The sequence below is a fragment of the Pogoniulus pusillus genome, unplaced genomic scaffold, assembly GCF_015220805.1.
Source record: "Pogoniulus pusillus isolate bPogPus1 unplaced genomic scaffold, bPogPus1.pri scaffold_63_arrow_ctg1, whole genome shotgun sequence".
Taxonomy (NCBI): domain Eukaryota; kingdom Metazoa; phylum Chordata; class Aves; order Piciformes; family Lybiidae; genus Pogoniulus; species Pogoniulus pusillus.
In genome coordinates, this window is record NW_026974713.1 from 546,309 (window position 1) to 569,059 (window position 22,751).

General features: G+C 56.1%; 2 protein-coding genes across 2 annotated transcripts in view; one reads left to right on the forward strand and one right to left on the reverse strand.

Moving 5' to 3' along the window:
• Nucleotides 1-5,731, reverse strand: part of LOC135174398 (gastrula zinc finger protein XlCGF26.1-like) — a 147,839-nt gene extending 142,108 nt beyond the window's left edge. The window contains exons 1-2 of the mRNA XM_064141677.1: nucleotides 5,487-5,731; nucleotides 3,712-3,828 (exon numbers count right to left, since the gene is read on the reverse strand). The gene's annotated coding sequence lies outside the window, so the exon portion shown is untranslated. The remainder of the gene's footprint in view (nucleotides 1-3,711; nucleotides 3,829-5,486) is intronic.
• The window catches only part of LOC135174396 (zinc finger protein 850-like), a 393,382-nt gene that overhangs the window by 359,234 nt on the left and 11,397 nt on the right, over nucleotides 1-22,751 (forward strand). The window contains 1 exon segment of the mRNA XM_064141675.1: nucleotides 20,611-20,622. Within this exon segment, the coding sequence (XP_063997745.1) occupies nucleotides 20,611-20,622 (12 nt within the window).

Genomic DNA, 22,751 nt, shown 5'->3' on the forward strand with positions numbered 1-22,751 from the left:
TCACCTGACACAGGCAAGAAGAGACCAACCTCACCTCACTGCAACCTCCTCTCAGGGACAGGGCAATCAGCTCTCCACTCAGCCTCCTCTTCTCCACACTCAACACCCTCATCTCCCACAGCTGCTCCTCACCAGCCCTCTTCTCTACACCCTTCCACAGCTTTCTTGCCCTTCTCTGCACCTGCTCCAGGCCCTCAACGACCTTCTTCCACTCACTGCCTCAACACTGACCCCAGCATTCACCCTGTGGCCTCACCAGGGCCCAGGACAGGGGCACAATCCTGCCCTGGCCTGGATGCCCACACCACTGCTCAGCCTTGCACACCACTGCAATTGCTGCACTCACTGTCACCAATCATTTCCTCCCTTTGACAGCTCAGCAGGCAGCAAAGAGCACAACTGCAATTTCTTGCTCTGCTTCTCAAGGTCCCCAAAGGAAACTTCAGGACTTCTTCCCAACAAAACCACTCAGGACAGGCTGCCCCCATTCAAATCAAACACTGCACTCAAATCAAAAGCAAGGCCTCAGCCACAAGCACACTCTGGACATCTCATCCTGCTCTCAATGCTCCCTGCTCTTCTTCCACAAAGCATTTCTCCATCTCCACACCAACAGCAGCAGGGCACAGTGCTCCTGACAGCACAGGGGACAAAAGCTCTGCGCAGCTGTCAGCCTGCAGGCAAACAGCAAAGGCTCCACCTGACCTCACTCTGTCAGCAGGACACCTTGAGGGGAACTGAAAAGCAGCCTGAAAGCTGTCAGCAAATCTTTCTGCCTAAGGAGATGGAGCCTAACAACTCCCAGGCAGACACTCTGCACATGGCTGCCTCCTGCCTGCTGCAGCAGGGAAATGCACTCAGGCTCAGCTTTAACAGCCTATTGGGGCAATCTTCCTCCTGCCCACAGCTGCCAGCTCAATTCACACCTTCCTGACACAAATCACTCCACATGTGCCTGACACACTCCCTCCAGGGCTCCAAGGCCAGGCCACATGAGGCCTCAAGCAGACTGCTCCAGTGCAAGGTTGCCCTGCCCACAACTGGAGGATCCTTCAGGTCCCCTCCAAGCCGAACATTCCATGACTCCAGAATCAAACACAGGACACACAACACCCACAAAAACAGGCCTCACATGGACAAGCATTTGGCAGCTCCCTTTGCACAGACCCAGACCACCTCTCATGCACACCACCAGAGCACACTCCAAGCACAAAGCTCTCTCCAACACCACTGGCTACCATAACAAAAGAAGGGAGCAGCTCACAGCCCTCACCAGCTTGCAGCAGCTCCCTCTTGTCCCAGTGCTCAGCAGCATCCCTCCTGCCTCCATTCAACTGCCCTCAGCTCCCAGCTGCACACAGCAAGGCTCAGAAGAGAGATGCTCAGCACTGGAAAGCTCAGCACAAAGCCACTGCAGCAGAGACAGCACAGGCACTGCACACAGCATTTGACTTCTCAGCTGGGGACAAGATCTCAGCCTGCTCAGAAAGCACTCCACGACCTCTGCCTGCACACCTCAGCCACTCTGGAGCACAGCAACTACTTCCTCAGCCTGGCACACACAGGGGAAACAAAGCCCAGCACAGGGTCGGGGGGACTGCCTCTGACTCACCACCAGCACCTTTCCTACAAACACAGGCTGAGAGAGCTGCAGCTGCTCAGCCTGAACAAAAGCAGCTCTGGGCTCTCCTTGCAGCCTGCATCTCAACTTCTCAAGGGCACTTACAGGCAGGCTGGGCAGGGACTGTGCACAGGGGCCTGTGGGGATAGGACATCAGGCAGTGCATTCCAACTGGAGCAGGGCAGAGTTAGGCTGCACAGCAGGAGCAAGTTCTGCACAAGGAGCCTGCTGACGCTCTGCAACAGCCTGCCCAGGCAGGTGCTGAAGGCTCCAGCCCTGCACACATCCCACATCACAGCTCATGTGCTCCCAAGGAGCCTGCTTTGGCAGCACCAGGCCCTGCTCACTGCCACGAGGTGCACAAGATCACCTCTGAGGGGCCCTTCCAACACGATGCCATCTGGCCAAGTCCTGCACCCGACACAAACTGCACCATCAAGCACTGCAACAGCCTGCCCAGGCCACTTCTGCACTCCCTCACCCTGCAGCTTCTCAACAGCTCTGCAGCTCTCATGCTCAGGGACAGGTCTCAGTGCTCACCTGCCACTGCTCAACCCACCAGCTCCACTCTGCCAGCTTCAAGCCTTTGGCCACACCAAACTATGCTCTCATTCTACCAACTCCAACAGCAGCAGCAAGCTCCACAACCCTCATGCTTCACACCAAAAACACCAACTCCAGAGATGCAGCCCAAGGCAGAGGACAGCTTTTATTGCTAGGGATTCCTGTGCCACCAGCTTGGCAAAAGCTAAACCCTTTCAGCTCTCCACTTCTGCCTGCAAGAGCACACACAGGCTCCTCAGCCCCTCTCAAAGCAGCTAAACACAAACTCTCCACGCCACATTGGTAACCATTGGCAGTGCAAAGGCAACTTACAGCAGGAACTGCACAGAGCACTACAACAGCAGCTGAGATACACAAGGCCAGAGTCTGCCTTGGACACCACTCTCCAACAGACCTCCTCAGCCCAAAGCTTCCCAGACATAGTCCACCTCAGACACAGGTCGCCAAACACCTCCTCAGGACAAAGCTCTCCAAAACCTCCCTCCAAACCAGGACAAATCCCAGGCCTCCATGACCCCTCCCCACCACTCCTCTCTACCTCCCCCACAACAAAACAAATTGAAGTATGTCATGGAGAGTAGCAAAAGCCCCTCTAGAGTCTCCATGTCATGCGTTCCACGACAAGCCGCAAAAAATGAGATCAGCCAAGGCCAAAGGCAGCCTGCAAACCTCCTGCACAGAGCACAGATGAGGTCCACACTGCAAAGGCAGAAGGAAACTGAGAGTGCAGCCACTTTGTAGGGGTAGTGCATGCAGAATTATGACAATGAAATAACACAGATGACACTTCCTGGTCCACCTCCTGGACTCCCTGGCCCAAGGAGGACTGCACTTGGCAGTTCCACACATACCAGTTCTGAAACCCAGAACAATCCCTCAAGAAGCAGCTTCATATGCAAGAAAAGGACCTGAAAAGGCCTGCAAGAAAGCTGGGCAGGGACTTTGCACAAGGGCCTGGACTGATAAGGCAGAATGGATTGAGGCTGCAAGAGGGAAGACCCAGACTGGACACGAGGAAGAAATTCCACACAGTCAGCCTGGGAACACACTGCAGCAGCCTGGCAAGGGAGGCTGGGAGTTCCCCTCCCCAGAGGTCTTCAAGCCCAGGCTGGATGAGGCCTTCAGCAATCTGGGCTGCTGGCAGGTGGCCCTGCACATGGCAGACAGTTGCCACTGGGTGACATTTAAGGGCCCCTCCAGCACAAACCATTACAGCAATGCAGCCAAAAGGCACAAACTGTACAGGTCAAGCTGAGCAACAGCAAAGGAGCCAGGAAGAAGCAGGCTGGGGACAATGGAAGGCAGCAAACAGATCAACCGCAGCTGCTGGACAGAGCCACAGCTCTTCACAACTCCTAACGGCCTCTAAAGCCTCATTAACAGCTTCAAAACTCCTCCCAGTTCCTGAATACACCTCAAGATGCATTCAACTCTCACAACAGCACTGCAGACACTTGCCTGAGTTCTGCCTTTGACAAACTCTTCCAACAGGCCTGAAAATCACCAAAACAGCTTAGAAAACTCACCAGAAGTTGTTAAAACCTTTCTGCAACTCTTCCAACTCCTTCTGTAGAGACTTCAAGGACTTTCTGGGTCTCCTTAAGCCTTCCACACCCTTCAGTAAAGATGAAATAGGCTGAAAGCTGCATTGAAAATCGCCAACATCTATTTAAATCTCTTGAAGGCCTCTCAAACCTCATCACAAACCTCTCAAACCTCACACGACTTCCTCAAACGGCAACAAATCCCTTCAGAGCTGACCCACAATTATTCACATCTCATTCCAACCTCTTCAGCAGCTCTCCACAAGTCACACAAAGTAATGCTCAAGAGAGACTCTCCAGGCTCATTCAACTGTTTGGCACTCTTCAAATGCACTCAGACAGGTCTCAAACTGCCCTAGAAGCCATCAACATCTCTGTACAGCTCTCACACCCCCTCAGAAACTCATTCAAAAGCTCCAAAAGCCTTAGGACTTCATAAAACAACCCAAAGAGGCTTTAAAATCTCCTTTCTGATGCTTGAAGGTTTTCAGCAGCTTTATGGCACTCAAACTGCTTTGAACAAATTACTTCAACACCATCAAAACCTCTCCAAACATCACCAAAAAGGGCTGAACATGACCACAACAGCTGCAAAAGGCATTAAAAAAAAAAAAGCCTGAAACTGGACAAAAGAGCTGAAAAAATCATTTAAAAATGCCTGGAAATGTTTAAAATATCTTCAAAAAATCATTAAAAAGGCTAGAAAACATTTAAGAAAAAAATATTATAAAACAAAGCAAAAAAATCTTTGAAACATTTCAAAGGACTCAAAATCATGAAAACATCTTTGAAAAATACCAGAAATAGACCTGGAAATCTTCAGAAGAGCTTCAGAAGTCACTGAGAGTGACCAGAAAGAACCAAAATCCCCTCCAAAGCCTCACTCCAGGCCCTGCCCAACGCCTGCAAACTGATTGTGCACAGCTCTCACACAGCTTCTGCCTCTGCCACTCTCCAGCAGCCTTCACAAACCCCTCCCGAGCCTCACCACTGCCTCACAAAGCCTCACCAGCTGCTGCCAACGCCTGCAGCTGACCAAACCCTCCGCAGAAGCCCTTCCAAGCCCCTGCCACTGCCCAAACCCCCTCACCACGCACCCAAACCTCTCGCCCGGAGCCTCACACACACTCGCACCACTCTGCGCCTCCTCAGCCCCGCACACAGCCGCAACACAAAGCGCCAAAAGCTCTCCCCAGCTCCTCACAGCCTCGCACAAACTCCCCACAGCTCCACAGAACCTCCGCACAGCTCTCGCCACAACCTCCCTGCACACACAGCCTCAGCCCCTCCCGCCCAGCCCTGCCCCTGCCCCGCACCACACACACCATGGCGCCGGCCCCACCCCAACGCCAACTCCCGCCCTGCCCCGCGCCGCCCCGAGGCCCTGCCACACACTTCCGCCTCCGCTCCCGCCGCCCTCAGCCCCTCCCGGCCCCAGCCCCGCTCCTCTCACCCACGCCCGACCCACACAGCCCCAGCCCCGCTCCGCTCCCGCCGCCCTCAGCCCCTCCCGGTGCCACTCTCGGCTCCCCCAGGCCCCGCAGCCCCTCCCGGTGCCACTCTCGGCTCCCCCAGGCCCCGCAGCCCCTCCCGGTGCCACTCTCGGCTCCCCCAGGCCCCGCAGCCCCTCCCGGTGCCACTCTCGGCTCCCCCAGGCCCCGCAGCCCCTCCCGGTGCCACTCTCGGCTCCCCCAGGCCCCGCAGCCCCTCCCGGCTCCTCTCCCCCGCCACCCCTCACGCTCCCGCAGCTCTCTCACCGCAGCGCTGCCCGCGCACACCACAGCCTCTGCTCCAGCGCTCCCACGACGCTGCCCAGCACCAGCCAAAATGGCGCTCACGCCCCTGGGGCCGGAGCCCACAGCGCCCTTGGGGGCGGGGCCGCTCTGCCCACGCCTCCCATTGGCTCTGGCTGCCAGCTCTGGGCGGGGCCTTGCCGCACCTGCGCCCCCTTGCGCTCGGCGCCGGAGGGGCGGGAGGGAGCCCTGGGCTCAGGCTGCCCAGGGGGGAGGCTGTGGGGCTCGGGGGGGGCTGTGGCTCTGGGGGGTTCTGACACCTCCGGGACCTCTCTGCACAGCTCTGCAGAAGGCCCAGCACGAGGAGCAGGCACTGTGGGGCCAGGCCCAGGGGCTCAGGCAGGAGCACCCCTGGCTGCTGGCCCAGCACTGCCAGCTGCAGGCACTGGCACTAGGGGGGAGGGCTGAAGCCCTGAACCCCCCAAACAGCCTCACCTGACCTCTTGTGCCCCGCCCCGGGCAGCCCACACTGGACCCTGGCACAAGCAGGAGGAGCCAAGGCCCAGCCCAAAATGCCCCCAGGAAAGCCACAACAGCAGCCTCAGACCTCCAAATGCCTCCCTGGCACCCCCTGGTACCCCAAAGGTCCAGAGGCTCACTGGGGTGCTGAGGGCAAGCTGGGCACACTGGGCACAGGGCTTGGGCTTGCTGAGGGCAGGGACAAAGGCAGAGCCCAGCTGGGGGGCACAGAGACACCTGCAGAGAGCAGGGCACAGATCCATGCCCCAGGGCAGGCAGAGGCTGCCACCTGCCAAGTGTGGGCACCTCTGCCCAGCAAGCCCCTGCAGCCCCTGGGGCTGGAGCAGCAGGAGGTGCCCACTCGTGTGCCTGAGGCCTTCTCCTGCCTGCTCTCAGCAGCTTCAGCTCCACTTGGCACACACAAAGCCCCTGGAGCCAGCCTGGGGCCTTCTGCTGCTGCCTCTGCAGCCTGCACAGCTCTGCCCCTGCCAGCCACAGCCTGCCCTGTCCTGCTGGGGCCCAGCCTGTGGCCAGCTGCCTACCTTGGCCTCTGCAGCCCTGCCAGGATGGCAGCAGGGAGCTCCTGCGCCTGCCAGCAGTTGGGGGCTGAGCCCAACCCCCACATTGCCCCCCCCAGCAGTTCTGACAGAAGGCTGGGGAGTGCCCACCCCCAGCAGGATGGCAAAGGAGCAGCTCTGGGCAGCTGCAGCCTGGACAGAGGCTGCAGGGACAGCTGGGACCAGAGCTGCCCCCCACCCTGGGCACCCCTCACCCAAATATAGCTGTAAGAAAGCACCCCACAGGCCCTGGGGGTACTTGGGGAGCACAGGAGGCATTTGGGAGATCCAGGAGGAGCACATTTGCCCTCTTTTTCCCTTTGTGTGTGTGTGCTTTGTGAGCCCCATGGTGTGCAATCAGCACAAGCAGGTGCAAAGTGTGATGTGTGAGCTTATAACTTGCACAAGTGTGATGGTACAGCCACAGTGACCTGTCACAGGCCAGTCCCACAGAAAGCCAGTGCCTAAGCTGGCATGAACCAGGATCCAAAACTCTTTGTCATAGGAACCTTGCCAAAACCATAACCATGTTACCTCTCTGCGTTGTGTTGCTGTGTTCTGTTTCCACATGATTCTTACCCTTCAGAGAAAAACCCTAAGCAGGAAACATTATCCCACAATATACCTACAGTAACTCTGTAATCCTTAACTATATGAATGCTGAAAACTGATAAAGGAAAGATTTTGACCCCTGGAACCGATTCCAGACACAGAAAAAATAAGAAGCCCAAAGGAAAAGCTTTAAAAAGGAATATTACACTGAGCAGTGAGGTTCCTAAAAAAAGGGAAAAAAGACAGAAAACGCTGAAGCCCTGCATGTAGAGAAACAGAAACCTTTAGCTCAGTCAGCCCCAAAAGGGAAAAATTGTTATCAGTTTCGCCCTGGTAGGACCAGTCACAGGCTTAGCACTCTCACTCCAATGTAGCATTGCAATTACCAAGCACTTAACATCGCATCCGGTAACCTCTAAGATCCAGCACAACCAGAAGGATAAAAACGTCCCCAAGAGTTACAGCAGCAACCTACAGTCAGCAAGGTACAAAAATGTGCAGCTGTCACTTTAAGAACCAAGCCGTCCTCTCTCCGCTGAGAAAGTGCAGGGAGAGGGGGGTGGAGGTGAGCTGTGCTCACCGCGCACCAGGGCAGGGAGGCGGGGGGGGGCTCCCAGTCCCGCGGGGAAGGAGGAGGGAAGGGGGGAAGGGTGCCTGTGTCCCGCGGAGCCGGCGCCGGGCGGAGGCAGGGTGCGCACTCCCAGTGCCAGCCTGTGAGCCCGTGGGGGGGAAGGTGGGGAGGGTGAGCTCGCTGCTCCGGCAGGCACAGGGGGCGGGGGGGGCGTGTGGGCATGAAACCGACAGCAGAAACCCAGCCCCGATCTGCCGCCGCGCCAGAGCCCGCAAGTGCCAAACCCCACGATGGAGTCCGAGAGCAGGGTGTGGGGGGGACGCAGCTGGCGAATCCGACGGAGAGGCACCGCCCGTCCTCCATCTCTGCAGCGAGAGGATCCAAGGCGAAGAAGGGAAAAACTCGATCGGCCATGAACCTGTTGGATGCAACCAGCCCAGCCCCCTGCAGCCCAGCCAGAGACCCAGCACCTCCCCAGAACAGACCCATCGCCCCCGGCCGCGATGGATCGGCTGCAGCCCAAGCACAGGCAGCATTTCACAGTACCGCAGTCAGTGCACTCAGCCGTCTCAGGAGTAGCTTTTCAGACGCTCCGACCTGCAGGTTTTGTCTTTCTTGGGTGATCTTATGAAGCGTGGGAGATTGCAAGAGTGGGGCTCCGGAGGAGGACGAAGCTCCGCTGATGTGGATTGCGTCGCTGCTTCTTGGTCTCCGCTTTTCCTCTCGAGCTTCAGAGAAGTTAGCTGGAACAGACTTTCAGACCCCTCAGCTGGCAGTTACCACTGAGCTGGGATTCGGCTTACAGCAAACAGTTACAAACAGCAGTCTCTGGGCAGCGGCAAAGAGATTCCTGAGGTGTCTCTGCGGCTTCCACTACTCTGCCCAGTCTGACTTTAAGGCAAAAGCTAAGAGCCTTTGGAAACAACATTTAGGTCTCTTTTCAAGGTGTCTCACCTGTCGTCTCCCAGGTGGCCGCTTCAAAAGGCCACGTCCCACAGGAGTCAAGAATGGCTCCTTTTGACCAGCAAAATTAGAGCCTCCAAATGTCTCACAGAGACATGCTTTGAGGGGCGTTCCACCACTGCTCCTCCCAGCGTGGACCCCATGCCCCCCCAGCTGTCCGCCCTGATCAGGGGCAGAAATCTACTTACCTCACGAGGCGTGCACGGCTTTGAGCCAATCTCCGGGGCACAGACTGCATACGGCCTGTCTCCTGCACCCCTTCTCTCTCGTCAGCCATCTTCACATCCCCCATACGGAGCATTTGTAGCTGCGGAGCAAGGTCAGGCCTCTCCGTTCTGTGCGCCCGAAGGGTCAAATGCCACTGTTCAGTGTGCCAGATGTTGCACCCGAAAAGGGGGATCAGATTGCACTGTTTGGTGTGCCAGATGTTGCACCCGAAAAGGGGGATCAGATTGCACTGTTTGGTGTGCCAGATGTTGCACCCAAAAAGGGGGATCAGATTGCACTGTTTGGTGTGCCAGATGTTGCACCCGAAAAGGGGGATCAGATTGCACTGTTTGGTGTGCCAGATGTTGCACCCGAAAAGGGGGATCAGATTGCACTGTTTGGTGTGCCAGATGTTGCACCCGAAAAGGGGGATCAGATGGCACTGTTCCATGTGCCAGATGTTGCACCTGGACAGGGGGATCAGATTGCACTGTTCGGTGTGCCAGATGTTGCACCCGAAAAGGGGGATCAGATTGCACTGTTTGGTGTGCCAGATGTTGCACCCAAAAAGGGGGATCAGATTGCACTGTTCCATGTGCCAGATGTTGCACCCAAAAAGGGGGATCAGATTGCACTGTTCCATGTGCCAGATGTTACACCTGAAAAGGGGGATCAGATTGCACTGTTCCATGTGCCAGATGTTGCACCTGGACAGGGGGATCAGATTGCACTGTTCGGTGTGCCAGATGTTGCACCCGAAAAGGGGGATCAGATTGCACTGTTTGGTGTGCCAGATGTTGCACCCAAAAAGGGGGATCAGATTGCACTGTTTGGTGTGCCAGATGTTGCACCCGAAAAGGGGGATCAGATGGCACTGTTTGGTGTGCCAGATGTTGCACCTGAAAAGGGGGATCAGATTGCACTGTTCCATGTGCCAGATGTAGCACCCGAAAAGGGGAATCAGATTGCACTGTTCCATGTGCCAGATGTTGCCTCCGAAAAGGGGGATCAGAGTGCACTGTTCCATGTGCCAGATGTTGCACCCGAAAAGGGGGATCAGATTGCACTGTTCCATGTGCCAGATGTTGGACCTGAAAAGGGGGATCAGATTGCACTGTTTGGTGTGCCAGATGTTGCACCCGAAAAGGGGGATCAGATTGCACTGTTCGGTGTGCCAGATGTTGCATCCAAAAAGGGGGATCAGATTGCACTGTTCCATGTGCCAGATGTTGCACCCGAAAAGGGGGATCAGATTGCACTGTTCGGTGTGCCAGATGTTGCACCCGAAAAGGGGGATCAGATTGCACTGTTCGGTGTGCCAGATGTTGCACCCAAAAAGGGGATCAGATTGCACTGTTCCATGTGCCAGATGTTGCACCTGGACAGGGGGATCAGATTGCACTGTTCCATGTGCCAGATGTTGCACCCGAAAAGGGGGATCAGATGGCACTGTTTGGTGTGCCAGATGTTGCACCTGAAAATGGGGATCAGATTGCACTGTTCCATGTGCCAGATGTTGCACCCAAAAAGGGGGATCAGATTGCACTGTTTGGTGTGCCAGATGTTGCACCCGAAAAGGGGGATCAGATTGCACTGTTCCATGTGCCAGATGTTGCACCCGAAAAGGGGGATCAGATGGCACTGTTTGGTGTGCCAGATGTTGCACCCGAAAAGGGGGATCAGATTGCACTGTTCGGTGTGCCAGATGTTGCACCCGAAAAGGGGGATCAGATTGCACTGTTCCATGTGCCAGATGTTGCACCTGAAAAGGGGGATCAGATTGCACTGTTCCATGTGCCAGATGTTGCACCCGAAAAGGGGGATCAGATTGCACTGTTCCATGTGCCAGATGTTGCACCCGAAAAGGGGGATCAGATGGCACTGTTCCATGTGCCAGATGTTGCACCCGAAAAGGGGGATCAGATTGCACTGTTCCATGTGCCAGATGTTGCACCCGAAAAGGGGGATCAGATGGCACTGTTCCATGTGCCAGATGTTGCACCCAAAAAGGGGGATCAGATGGCACTGTTCCATGTGCCAGATGTTGCACCCAAAAAGGGGGATCAGATGGCACTGTTCCATGTGCCAGATGTTGCACCCAAAAAGGGGGATCAGATGGCACTGTTCCATGTGCCAGATGTTGCAGGCCACTCTGCCTGCTATTTCCGCTTGCCGGCAGGACAGCAGCAAACAAGCCCATAGACCAGTATGGTTCGGGGCAGCCGCCTGAGGATTCAGAGTGATTCAATATGAACTATGCAGAAGCCATTTATTGATCACTGCAGCCTGAATTTATACACTCAGCCAGCAGAGCACAGGCCTACACATTAGCACAATCAGTCAGGCATGACCCACCACATCTGCATGAGTCCATGCCTTGTTATCCTCGTTAGCGAGGTCCTTTATCTACCCCTTGTGAGATAAGGTGGCCAGCTGCAGGTGAGAACCAAGGTCTGTTATTACCAGGACCTGTCTGTTGCCACTTCTCTTCACTCCATTCCCACAGCAGTCCTGCACCTGCACCCCACAACTCCTGGCCTGCATCAGGAGCAGTGTGGCCAGCAGGACAAGGGAGGTTATTCTTCCCCTGTACTCAGCACTGGTCAGGCCACACCTTGAGTGCTGTGTCCAGTTCTGGGCCCCTCAATTCAATAGAAATGTTGAGGTGCTGGAAGGTGTCCAGAGAAGGGCAACAAAGCTGGTGAGGGGCCTGGAACACAAACCCTATGAGGAGAGGCTGTGGGAGCTGGGGTTGTGCAGCCTGGAGAAGAGGAGGCTCAGGGGTGATCTTATTACTGTCTACAACTACCTGAAGGGACATTGTGGCCAGGTGGGGGGTGGCCTCTTCTCCCAGGCAATCAGCAATAGAACAAGGGGACACAGTCTCAAGTTGTGCCAGGGCAGGTCTAGGCTGGATGTTAGGAGGAAGTTGTTGCCAGAGAGAGTGATTGGCATTGGAATGGGCTGCCCAGGGAGGTGGTGGAGTCATTGTACCTGTAGGTGTTTAGGAAGCTGCATGAGGCACTTAGTGCCATGGTCTGGTTGACTGGACAGGGCTGGGTGCTAGGTTGGACTGGATGATCTTGGAGGTCTCTTCCAACCTGCTTGATTCTATGATTCTGCATTCTGCATTCCCACAGCCTGCACCCCTCAGCACCATCCCACTTCACTCTGCACCTTTGCTAGCACAAATCACAGCTGCTGATCCCCTCCTAGCCCACACTGGGCCATGTGCCAGTGCAAACTGCTTTGCTTTTCCCCCTCCCACTTTGCATTTGGCTCTACCACTTTCCTGGGGGCATTATGGGCTGGGCCTTGCCTGATACGAGTTGTGCCAGGGTCCAGCATGGGGTGCTGGGGGGGGCACAAGAGGTCAGGTGAGGCTGTTTGGGGGGTTCAGGGCTTCAGCCCTCCCCCCTAGTGCCAGTGCCTGCAGCTGGCAGTGCTGGGCCAGCAGCCAGGGGTGCTCCTGCCTGAGCCCCTGGGCCTGGCCCCACAGTGCCTGCTCCTCGTGCTGGGCCTTCTGCAGAGCTGTGCAGAGAGGTCCCGGAGGTGTCAGAACCCCCCAGAGCCACAGCCCCCCCCGAGCCCCACAGCCTCCCCCCTGGGCAGCCTGAGCCCAGGGCTCCCTCCCGCCCCTCCGGCGCCGAGCGCAAGGGGGGGCAGGTGCGGCAAGGCCCCGCCCAGAGCTGGCAGCCAGAGCCAATGGGAGGCGTGGGCAGAGCGGCCCCGCCCCCAAGGGCGCTGTGGGCTCCGGCCCCAGGGGCGTGAGCGCCATTTTGGCTGGTGCTGGGCAGCGTCGTGGGAGCGCTGGAGCAGAGGCTGTGGTGTGCGCGGGCAGCGCTGCGGTGAGAGAGCTGCGGGAGCGTGAGGGGTGGCGGGGGAGAGGAGCCGGGAGGGGCTGCGGGGCCTGGGGGAGCCGAGAGTGGCACCGGGAGGGGCTGCGGGGCCTGGGGGAGCCGAGAGCGGCACCGGGAGGGGCTGCGGGGCCTGGGGGAGCCGAGAGTGGCACCGGGAGGGGCTGCGGGGCCTGGGGGAGCCGAGAGTGGCACCGGGAGGGGCTGCGGGGCCTGGGGGAGCCGAGAGTGGCACCGGGAGGGGCTGCGGGCGGCGGGAGCGGAGCGGGGCTGGGGCTGTGTGGGTCGGGCGTGGGTGAGAGGAGCGGGGCTGGGGCCGGGAGGGGCTGCGGGCTGCGGGCGGCGGGAGCGGAGCGGGGCCGGGGCTGTGTGGGTCGGGCGTGGGTGAGAGGAGCGGGGCTGGGGCCGGGAGGGGCTGAGGGCGGCGGGAGCGGAGGCGGAAGTGTGTGGCAGGGCCCCGGGGCGGCGCGGGGCAGGGCGGGAGTTGGCGTTGGGGTGGGGCCGGCGCCATGGTGTGTGTGGTGCGGGGCAGGGGCAGGGCTGGGCGGGAGGGGCTGAGGCTGTGTGTGCAGGGAGGTTGTGGCGAGAGCTGTGCGGAGGTTCTGTGGAGCTGTGGGGAGTTTGTGCGAGGCTGTGAGGAGCTGGGGAGAGCTTTTGGCGCTTTGTGTTGCGGCTGTGTGCGGGGCTGAGGAGGCGCAGAGTGGTGCGAGTGTGTGTGAGGCTCCGGGCGAGAGGTTTGGGTGCGTGGTGAGGGGGTTTGGGCAGTGGCAGGGGCTTGGAAGGGCTTCTGCGGAGGGTTTGGTCAGCTGCAGGCGTTGGCAGCAGCTGGTGAGGCTTTGTGAGGCAGTTGTGAGGCTCGGGAGGGGTTTGTGAAGGCTGCTGGAGAGTGGCAGAGGCAGAAGCTGTGTGAGAGCTGTGCACAATCAGTTTGCAGGCGTTGGGCAGGGCCTGGAGTGAGGCTTTGGAGGGGATTTTGGTTCTTTCTGGTCACTCTCAGTGACTTCTGAAGCTCTTCTGAAGATTTCCAGGTCTATTTCTGGTATTTTTCAAAGATGTTTTCATGATTTTGAGTCCTTTGAAATGTTTCAAAGATTTTTTTGCTTTGTTTTATAATATTTTTTTCTTAAATGTTTTCTAGCCTTTTTAATGATTTTTTGAAGATATTTTAAACATTTCCAGGCATTTTTAAATGATTTTTTCAGCTCTTTTGTCCAGTTTCAGGCTTTTTTTTTTTTTAATGCCTTTTGCAGCTGTTGTGGTCATGTTCAGCCCTTTTTGGTGATGTTTGGAGAGGTTTTGATGGTGTTGAAGTAATTTGTTCAAAGCAGTTTGAGTGCCATAAAGCTGCTGAAAACCTTCAAGCATCAGAAAGGAGATTTTAAAGCCTCTTTGGGTTGTTTTATGAAGTCCTAAGGCTTTTGGAGCTTTTGAATGAGTTTCTGAGGGGGTGTGAGAGCTGTACAGAGATGTTGATGGCTTCTAGGGTAGATTGAGACCTGTCTGAGTGCATTTGAAGAGTGCCAAAGAGATGAATGAGCCTGGAGAGTCTCTCTTGAGCATTACTTTGTGTGACTTGTGGAGAGCTGCTGAAGAGGTTGGAATGAGATGTGAATAATTGTGGGTCAGCTCTGAAGGGATTTGTTGCTGTTTGAGGAAGTCGTGTGAGGTTTGAGAGGTTTGTGATGAGGTTTGAGAGGCCTTCAAGAGATTTAAGTAGGTTTTGATGATTTTCAATGCAGCTTTCAGCCTATTTCATCCTTTCTGATGGGTGTGGAAGGCTTAAGGAGACCCAGAAAGGTCTTGAAGTCTCTACAGAAGGAGTTGGAAGAGTTGCAGAAAGGTTTTAACAACTTCTGGTGAGTTTTCTAAGCTGTTTTGGTGATTTTCAGGCCTGTTAGAAGAGTTTGTCAAAGGCAGAACTCAGGCAAGTGTCTGCAGTGCTGTTGTGAGAGTTGAATGCATCTTGAGGTGTATTCAGGAACTGGGAGGAGTTTTGAAGCTGTTAATGAGGCTTTAGAGGCCTTTAGGAGTTGTGAAGAGCTGTGGCTCTGTCCAGCAGCTGCGGTTGATCTGTTTGCTGCCTTCCATTGTCCCCAGCCTGCTTCTTCCTGGCTCCTTTGCTGTTGCTCAGCTTGACCTGTACAGTTTGTGCCTTTTGGCTGCATTGCTGTAATGGTTTGTGCTGGAAGTGCCCTTAAATGTCACCCAGTTGGAACTGTCTGCCATGTGCAGGGCCACCTGCCAGCAGCCCAGATTGCTGAAGGCCTCATTCAGCCTGGCCTTGAAGACCTCTGGGGAGGGGAACTCCCAACCTCCCTTGCCAGGCTGCTGCAGTGTCTGCCCAGGCTGACTGTGTGGAATTTCTTCCTCGTGTCCAGTCTGGGTCTTCCCTCTTGCAGCCTCAATCCATTCTGCCTTATCAGTCCAGGCCCTTGTGCAAAGTCCCTGCCCAGCTTTCTTGCAGGCCTTTTCAGGTCCTTTTCTTGCATATGAAGCTGCTTCTTGAGGGATTGTTCTGGGTTTCAGAACTGGTATGTGTGGAACTGCCAAGTGCAGTCCTCCTTGGGCCAGGGAGTCCAGGAGGTGGACCAGGAAGTGTCATCTGTGTTATTTCATTGTCATAATTCTGCATGCACTACCCCTACAAAGTGGCTGCACTCTCAGTTTCCTTCTGCCTTTGCAGTGTGGACCTCATCTGTGCTCTGTGCAGGAGGTTTGCAGGCTGCCTTTGGCCTTGGCTGATCTCATTTTTTGCGGCTTGTCGTGGAACGCATGACATGGAGACTCTAGAGGGGCTTTTGCTACTCTCCATGACATACTTCAATTTGTTTTGTTGTGGGGGAGGTAGAGAGGAGTGGTGGGGAGGGGTCATGGAGGCCTGGGATTTGTCCTGGTTTGGAGGGAGGTTTTGGAGAGCTTTGTCCTGAGGAGGTGTTTGGCGACCTGTGTGTGAGGTGGACTATGTCTGGGAAGCTTTGGGCTGAGGAGGTCTGTTGGAGAGTGGTGTCCAAGGCAGACTCTGGCCTTGTGTATCTCAGCTGCTGTTGTAGTGCTCTGTGCAGTTCCTGCTGTAAGTTGCCTTTGCACTGCCAATGGTTACCAATGTGGCGTGGAGAGTTTGTGTTTAGCTGCTTTGAGAGGGGCTGAGGAGCCTGTGTGTGCTCTTGCAGGCAGAAGTGGAGAGCTGAAAGGGTTTAGCTTTTGCCAAGCTGGTGGCACAGGAATCCCTAGCAATAAAAGCTGTCCTCTGCCTTGGGCTGCATCTCTGGAGTTGGTGTTTTTGGTGTGAAGCATGAGGGTTGTGGAGCTTGCTGCTGCTGTTGGAGTTGGTAGAATGAGAGCATAGTTTGGTGTGGCCAAAGGCTTGAAGCTGGCAGAGTGGAGCTGGTGGGTTGAGCAGTGGCAGGTGAGCACTGAGACCTGTCCCTGAGCATGAGAGCTGCAGAGCTGTTGAGAAGCTGCAGGGTGAGGGAGTGCAGAAGTGGCCTGGGCAGGCTGTTGCAGTGCTTGATGGTGCAGTTTGTGTCGGGTGCAGGACTTGGCCAGATGGCATCGTGTTGGAAGGGCCCCTCAGAGGTGATCTTGTGCACCTCGTGGCAGTGAGCAGGGCCTGGTGCTGCCAAAGCAGGCTCCTTGGGAGCACATGAGCTGTGATGTGGGATGTGTGCAGGGCTGGAGCCTTCAGCACCTGCCTGGGCAGGCTGTTGCAGAGCGTCAGCAGGCTCCTTGTGCAGAACTTGCTCCTGCTGTGCAGCCTAACTCTGCCCTGCTCCAGTTGGAATGCACTGCCTGATGTCCTATCCCCACAGGCCCTTGTGCACAGTCCCTGCCCAGCCTGCCTGTAAGTGCCCTTGAGAAGTTGAGATGCAGGCTGCAAGGAGAGCCCAGAGCTGCTTTTGTTCAGGCTGAGCAGCTGCAGCTCTCTCAGCCTGTGTTTGTAGGAAAGGTGCTGGTGGTGAGTCAGAGGCAGTCCCCCCGACCCTGTGCTGGGCTTTGTTTCCCCTGTGTGTGCCAGGCTGAGGAAGTAGTTGCTGTGCTCCAGAGTGGCTGAGGTGTGCAGGCAGAGGTCGTGGAGTGCTTTCTGAGCAGGCTGAGATCTTGTCCCCAGCTGAGAAGTCAAATGCTGTGTGCAGTGCCTGTGCTGTCTCTGCTGCAGTGGCTTTGTGCTGAGCTTTCCAGTGCTGAGCATCTCTCTTCTGAGCCTTGCTGTGTGCAGCTGGGAGCTGAGGGCAGTTGAATGGAGGCAGGAGGGATGCTGCTGAGCACTGGGACAAGAGGGAGCTGCTGCAAGCTGGTGAGGGCTGTGAGCTGCTCCCTTCTTTTGTTATGGTAGCCAGTGGTGTTGGAGAGAGCTTTGTGCTTGGAGTGTGCTCTGGTGGTGTGCATGAGTGCTGGTCTGGGTCTGTGCAAAGGGAGCTGCCAAATGCTTGTCCATGTGAGGCCTGTTGTTGTGGGTGTTGTGTGTCCTGTGTTTGATGCTGGAGTCATGGAATGTTCGGCTTGGAGGGGACCTGAAGGATCCTCCAGTTGTGGGCAGGGCAACCTTGCACTGGAGCAGTCTGCTTGAGGCCTCATGTGGCCTGGCCTTGGAGCCCTGGAGGGAGTGTGTCAGGCACATGTGGAGTGATTTGTGTCAGGAAGGTGTGAGTTGAGCTGGCAGCTGTGGGCAGGAGGAAGATTGCTCCAACAGGCTGTTAAAGCTGAGCCTGAGTGCATTTCCCTGCTGCAGCAGGCAGGAGGCAGCCATGTGCAGAGTGTCTGCCTGGGAGTTGTTAGGCTCCATCTCCTTAGGCAGAAAGATTTGCTGACAGCTTTCAGGCTGCTTTTCAGTTCCCCTCAAGGTGTCCTGCTGACAGAGTGAGGTCAGGTGGAGCCTTTGCTGTTTGCCTGCAGGCTGACAGCTGCGCAGAGCTTTTGTCCCCTGTGCTGTCAGGAGCACTGTGCCCTGCTGCTGTTGGTGTGGAGATGGAGAAATGCTTTGTGGAAGAAGAGCAGGGAGCATTGAGAGCAGGATGAGATGTCCAGAGTGTGCTTGTGGCTGAGGCCTTGCTTTTGATTTGAGTGCAGTGTTTGATTTGAATGGGGGCAGCCTGTCCTGAGTGGTTTTGTTGGGAAGAAGTCCTGAAGTTTCCTTTGGGGACCTTGAGAAGCAGAGCAAGAAATTGCAGTTGTGCTCTTTGCTGCCTGCTGAGCTGTCAAAGGGAGGAAATGATTGGTGACAGTGAGTGCAGCAATTGCAGTGGTGTGCAAGGCTGAGCAGTGGTGTGGGCATCCAGGCCAGGGCAGGATTGTGCCCCTGTCCTGGGCCCTGGTGAGGCCACAGGGTGAATGCTGGGGTCAGTGTTGAGGCAGTGAGTGGAAGAAGGTCGTTGAGGGCCTGGAGCAGGTGCAGAGAAGGGCAAGAAAGCTGTGGAAGGGTGTAGAGAAGAGGGCTGGTGAGGAGCAGCTGTGGGAGATGAGGGTGTTGAGTGTGGAGAAGAGGAGGCTGAGTGGAGAGCTGATTGCCCTGTCCCTGAGAGGAGGTTGCAGTGAGGTGAGGTTGGTCTCTTCTTGCCTGTGTCAGGTGATGGAAGGGAGAGGAAATGTCCTGGGAGTGTAGCAGGGGAGGCTTAGGTTGGAGATGAGGAAGAATTTGTTTGCAGCAAGAGTGTTGAGGGAGTGGAACAGGCTGCCCAGGGAGGTGGTGGATTCCCCAACCCTGGAGGTGTTGAGGGCCAGGTTGGATGAGGCCTTGAGCAGCCTGGTCCGGTAGCAGGTGTCCCTGGCTATGGCAGGGGTTTGGAGATGTCTTTGGGTTCCCTTCCAGCCCAAAGCATTCTGTGAATGCTTGGATCTGGACACTGAGCAGAGCTTCAGTGGAGTGAAACTGTAAATAAGCAATGTTGTGAAGCTGGGTGGGAGCTTGGAGGGGCTGGGCTGGAGCTTGGCCCCTGCCCTGGAAGTAAAATTGGAGCTTTTATCACATTGGAAGTTGCAGGAGAGTTGCTTTGGCCTGCAGCTGTGCCTCAGAGTTTGTGATGCTCAAGAGGCAGCTGTGCAGTAGCTGCTGCAGGAACTGCGCTGAACTGGAAGGCTGCAGTCCAGAAGGAAAAATTTCTGCCTCACAGTCAGGCCCTGGAATCATCTCCCAAGGGCAGTGTTGGATTCCCCTGGCCTGGGCAGCTTTAAGAGTGATCTTGTGAGGGGCTGGTCCAGCTGATGGCAAGTGTGATGTCAGCTGGCAAGGTTGGAGCAGAAGGTCCTTGGGGTCCCTTCCAGGCTGGCCTTCTGTGGTCACAGAGCTGTGCTGGGCATGTTGAGGGCAGCTGCAAAGCTCTTGAAGCCTTTGTGCAGAGTGCCAAAGACATGAGTGAGCCTGGAAAGTGACTGCAGAGTTCCCTGCTGAGAGCTTTTCCGAGCTGCCCAAGCATTTGTGTGAGTTTCTGCTGAGCTGGGAAGGGATTTGGGTTGTTTTTCCAGGCAGTTGGAAAGCTTTTTAAGCATTCTTCTTGTTCTGCTCCTCCTTGGCCCTGTCCTCTTCATTGTCACAGGCTCAGAGGATGTTAGGTGTTGGAAGGGACCCAAAGAGATGATGGAGTCCAATCCCCCTGGCAGAGCAGGACAATCCTGTCTGACACAGATCACAGAGGAACACATCCAGAGAGGCCTTGAAAGTCTCCAGAGAAGGAGAGCCCAGGACCTCTGTGGGGAGGCTGTTCCTGTGCTCTGTGACCCTAAGAGTGTAGAAGTTCCTCCTTGTGTTGAGGCAGAACCTCCTGTGCTGCAGCTTACACCCATTGCTCCTTGTGCTGTCCCAGGGAGCAGTGAGCAGAGCCTGTCCCCCACTCCTGGCAGCCTTCAGATACTTACTTATAAACATTTATCCAGTGCCCTCTGAGTCTTCTTTTCTCCAGACTAAGCAGCCCCAGATCCCTCAGCCTCTCCTCATCAGCCATGCCCTCCAGTCCCCTCATCCTCATAGCTCTCCCTTGGGCTCTAACCAGCAGATCCCTGTCCCTCTTCAACTGGGGAGCCCAAAACTGAACACAATATTCAAGATGAGGTCTCAGCAGGACAGAGTACAGGTGGAGGTGAACCTCCCTTGATCTGCTGGACACACTCTGCCTAATACACCCCAGGATGCCATTGTCCTTCTTGGCCACAAGGGCACATTGCTGTGCCATGGGTAACTTGTTAGCCACCAGGACCCCCAGGTCCCTCTCCTTGGGGCTGCTCTCCAGCAGATCACCTCCCAGCCTGTACTGGTGCAGTTTGTTATTCCTCCCCAGATGCAGGACTCTGCCCTTGTCCTTGTTGAACTTCACCTGGTTCCTCTGTGCCCAGCTCTCAGTCTGCCCAGGTCTCTCTGGATGGCAGCACAGCCTGCAGCTGTCTCAGCCAAGCCTCCCAGCTTGGTGTCAGCAGCATACTTGCTGAGCAGCCTCTGTCTGTCTGTGCCCTCATCAGTGTCATTGATGAAGATGCTGAACACTCAGGACTGTCCCCAGCACTGATCCCTGTGGGACACCACTGGTCACAGCTCTCCAGCTGATCCTGGCACCATTGCTCAGCACCCTCTGAACTCTCTGTTGCAACCAGTTCCTAATCCACCTCACTGCCTGCTCTTCCATCCCACACTGCCTCAGCTTGCTCACTAAAATGTCATGGGAGATGGTGTCAAAGGCCTTGCTAAGGCCAAGGCAGACTCCATCCACTGCTCTCCCTGAATCTACCCATTCAGTGATGGCATCATAGAATGCTCTGAGGTTAGTGAAGCATGACTGCCCCTTGGTAAATCCATGCTGACTACTCCTGATAAGCTTCTTCTCTCCCGAGTGCCTTGAGATGACCTCCAGCAGGAGCTGCTCCATCATTTTTGCAGGGCTGGAGGTGAGGCTGCCTGGTCTGTAGTTCCCTGGAACCTCTTTCTTGCCCTTTTTGAGGCCTGCAGTGCCATTGGCTCTGCTGCAGCCCTCAGGCACCTCTCCTGTCTGCCCTGATTTGGCAATGACGATGGAGAGTGGCAGAGCAATAGCATCAGGCAGTTGTCTCAGCACCCTTGGGTGCATCTCATCAGGGCCCTTGGACTTGTGAATGTATATTTTGTATAACTGATCCCTATGCCAGTGTGCACTGACCAGTGAGGGGCAGTCCTTCCTGCAGGCTTGCTCTCCTTCATCCAGACTCTGGAGTCCATAGGAGAGTTCAGCCTGAGGTGTAAAGAGTGAAGCACAGAAGGCATTCAGCAGCTCTGTCCTCTCTGCACCCTCAGTTCTCAGACTGCCTCCTGGTCCAGCACTGCCCCCACACCTTCCCTGTTCTTCCTTTTCCTGCTGATGGATTTGAAGAAGCCTTTCTTGTTCTGTTTTCCTTCCTTTGCCAGCTTCATTTGCAAGAGGGCTTTGGCCTTCCTTGCTGCTTTGCTACACAGCCCAAGGCAGGCCTGTAGGAAAGCAGTCCTCCTGCAGCTGCTCTGTTTCCTCCTCTGCCTCTCCCTGGAGGCTGCCTTTAGAAGCATGGAACCGTAGAATGGTTTGAGCTGGAAGGGACCTGCAGAGGTCATTGAGTCCAAGCCCCTGCAGTCAGCAGGGACATCCTGCACTAGATCAGTCTGCCCAAAGCCCTGTTGAGCCTCACCTTGAATACCTCCACGGATGGGGCCTCAACTTCCCTCCCTGGGCACCCTGCAGTGTTGCAGCAGCCTCCTGGTGCAGAATTTGTTCCTGCCATCCAATCTCCATCTGCTCTGCTCTGCAGCTACTGCCCTCCTGCTGTCCCTGCAGGCCTTTGGGAGCAGTCTCTTTGCAGCCTTCTTGTAGCCCCATTAGGCCCTGGAAGGTCACTCTTAGGTCTGCCTGGAGCCTTCTTTTCTGAACACCCTCATCTCCCTCAGCCTGTCCTCAGTGCTGAGCTCTTCCAAGCCCCTGATCATTCTCATGGCTTCCTCTGGACCCTGTCCATCAGGTCCATGTGGTTGCTGTGTTGAGGGCTCCAGGGCTGGATGCAGCAGTGCAGGTGAGCTGTCAGCAGAGCACAGTGTCAGAGTCTGCTCTCTGCCTCTGCTGTTGTTGCAGCCCAGGCTGCCATTGGCCTTGTGTGCTGCAGGCTCACACTGCCTGCTCCTGTCCAGCTCCTTGTTCCCCAGCACCCCAAGTCCTTTTCCTCAGGCCTGCTTTTTGTGGGCTCCTCCTCGAGGCTGTGCTGATTGTGAGGCTTGTTGCAGCCCAGGTGCAGGAGCCTGTACTTGCTGTTGTTGAAGCTCAGGAGGTTCCCCTGGGCCACCCCTGCAGCTTGCCCACTTGAGCTCCCCCTTCTTCTTCTGCAGGGTGCTCTATTCTAGGTCCCTCTGCTGTGCCATGCTGGTTGTGTGGCTGAGCCTGGGACCTTGTTGGGGCCCTGGGGAGTCTGAGAGGGCAGAAAGTGAGTGCAGATGGAGAGATGGATGGAGAGATGGAGGGTGAAGGCTGCAGGGGGTGGGAGGTCTTAGTTAAGGAGCTGTGTGGCTCTGTCTGGTTCCTACCTGCAAGGGTGGAGGCAGCAACTGAGGCTGGAAGCACAAAGAGGCAAAGCCTTCCTGGCTCAGGACAGTCCCCTGACACCTTCTGACATCCACCACTGCCAAAGCTGGCCCTTGGGGTTCCTGCCCACACACCCCACCCCATTCTGCATGTCAGGAGTCACCTGCGCTCTCACTCCCTCTGTCCCCTTTCATCAGTTCCTGTGCTAGGAGGAGACAGGGTCCTTCCTCACCCCTCATATGTGACCCTTCCCCCTTGGCCTGTTGCTGTTTCCTTCAGGCCTCCAGCTCCTCCTGGCCTTCAGTCTCAGGACCTTCCATTCTTGAGCTCCTGCTTTCATCCCTGTTCTTTGAATGCTTCCACAGCCACAACATTTCCCACTCCACCCTTCCAACCCCAGCAGAGGTGGGGGACCCAGGGCCATGGGGCAGCAAAGACAGCAGGGCCATGGATGTGCTGTGAATGAGGGAAGGGTCTGGTATGGTCAGGCAGGAATTAGGCCTTGTTCCCCCAGAAAGGGCACAGGATCAAGGCCCAGCTGAAAAATGTATGTGCAGGAAATGATA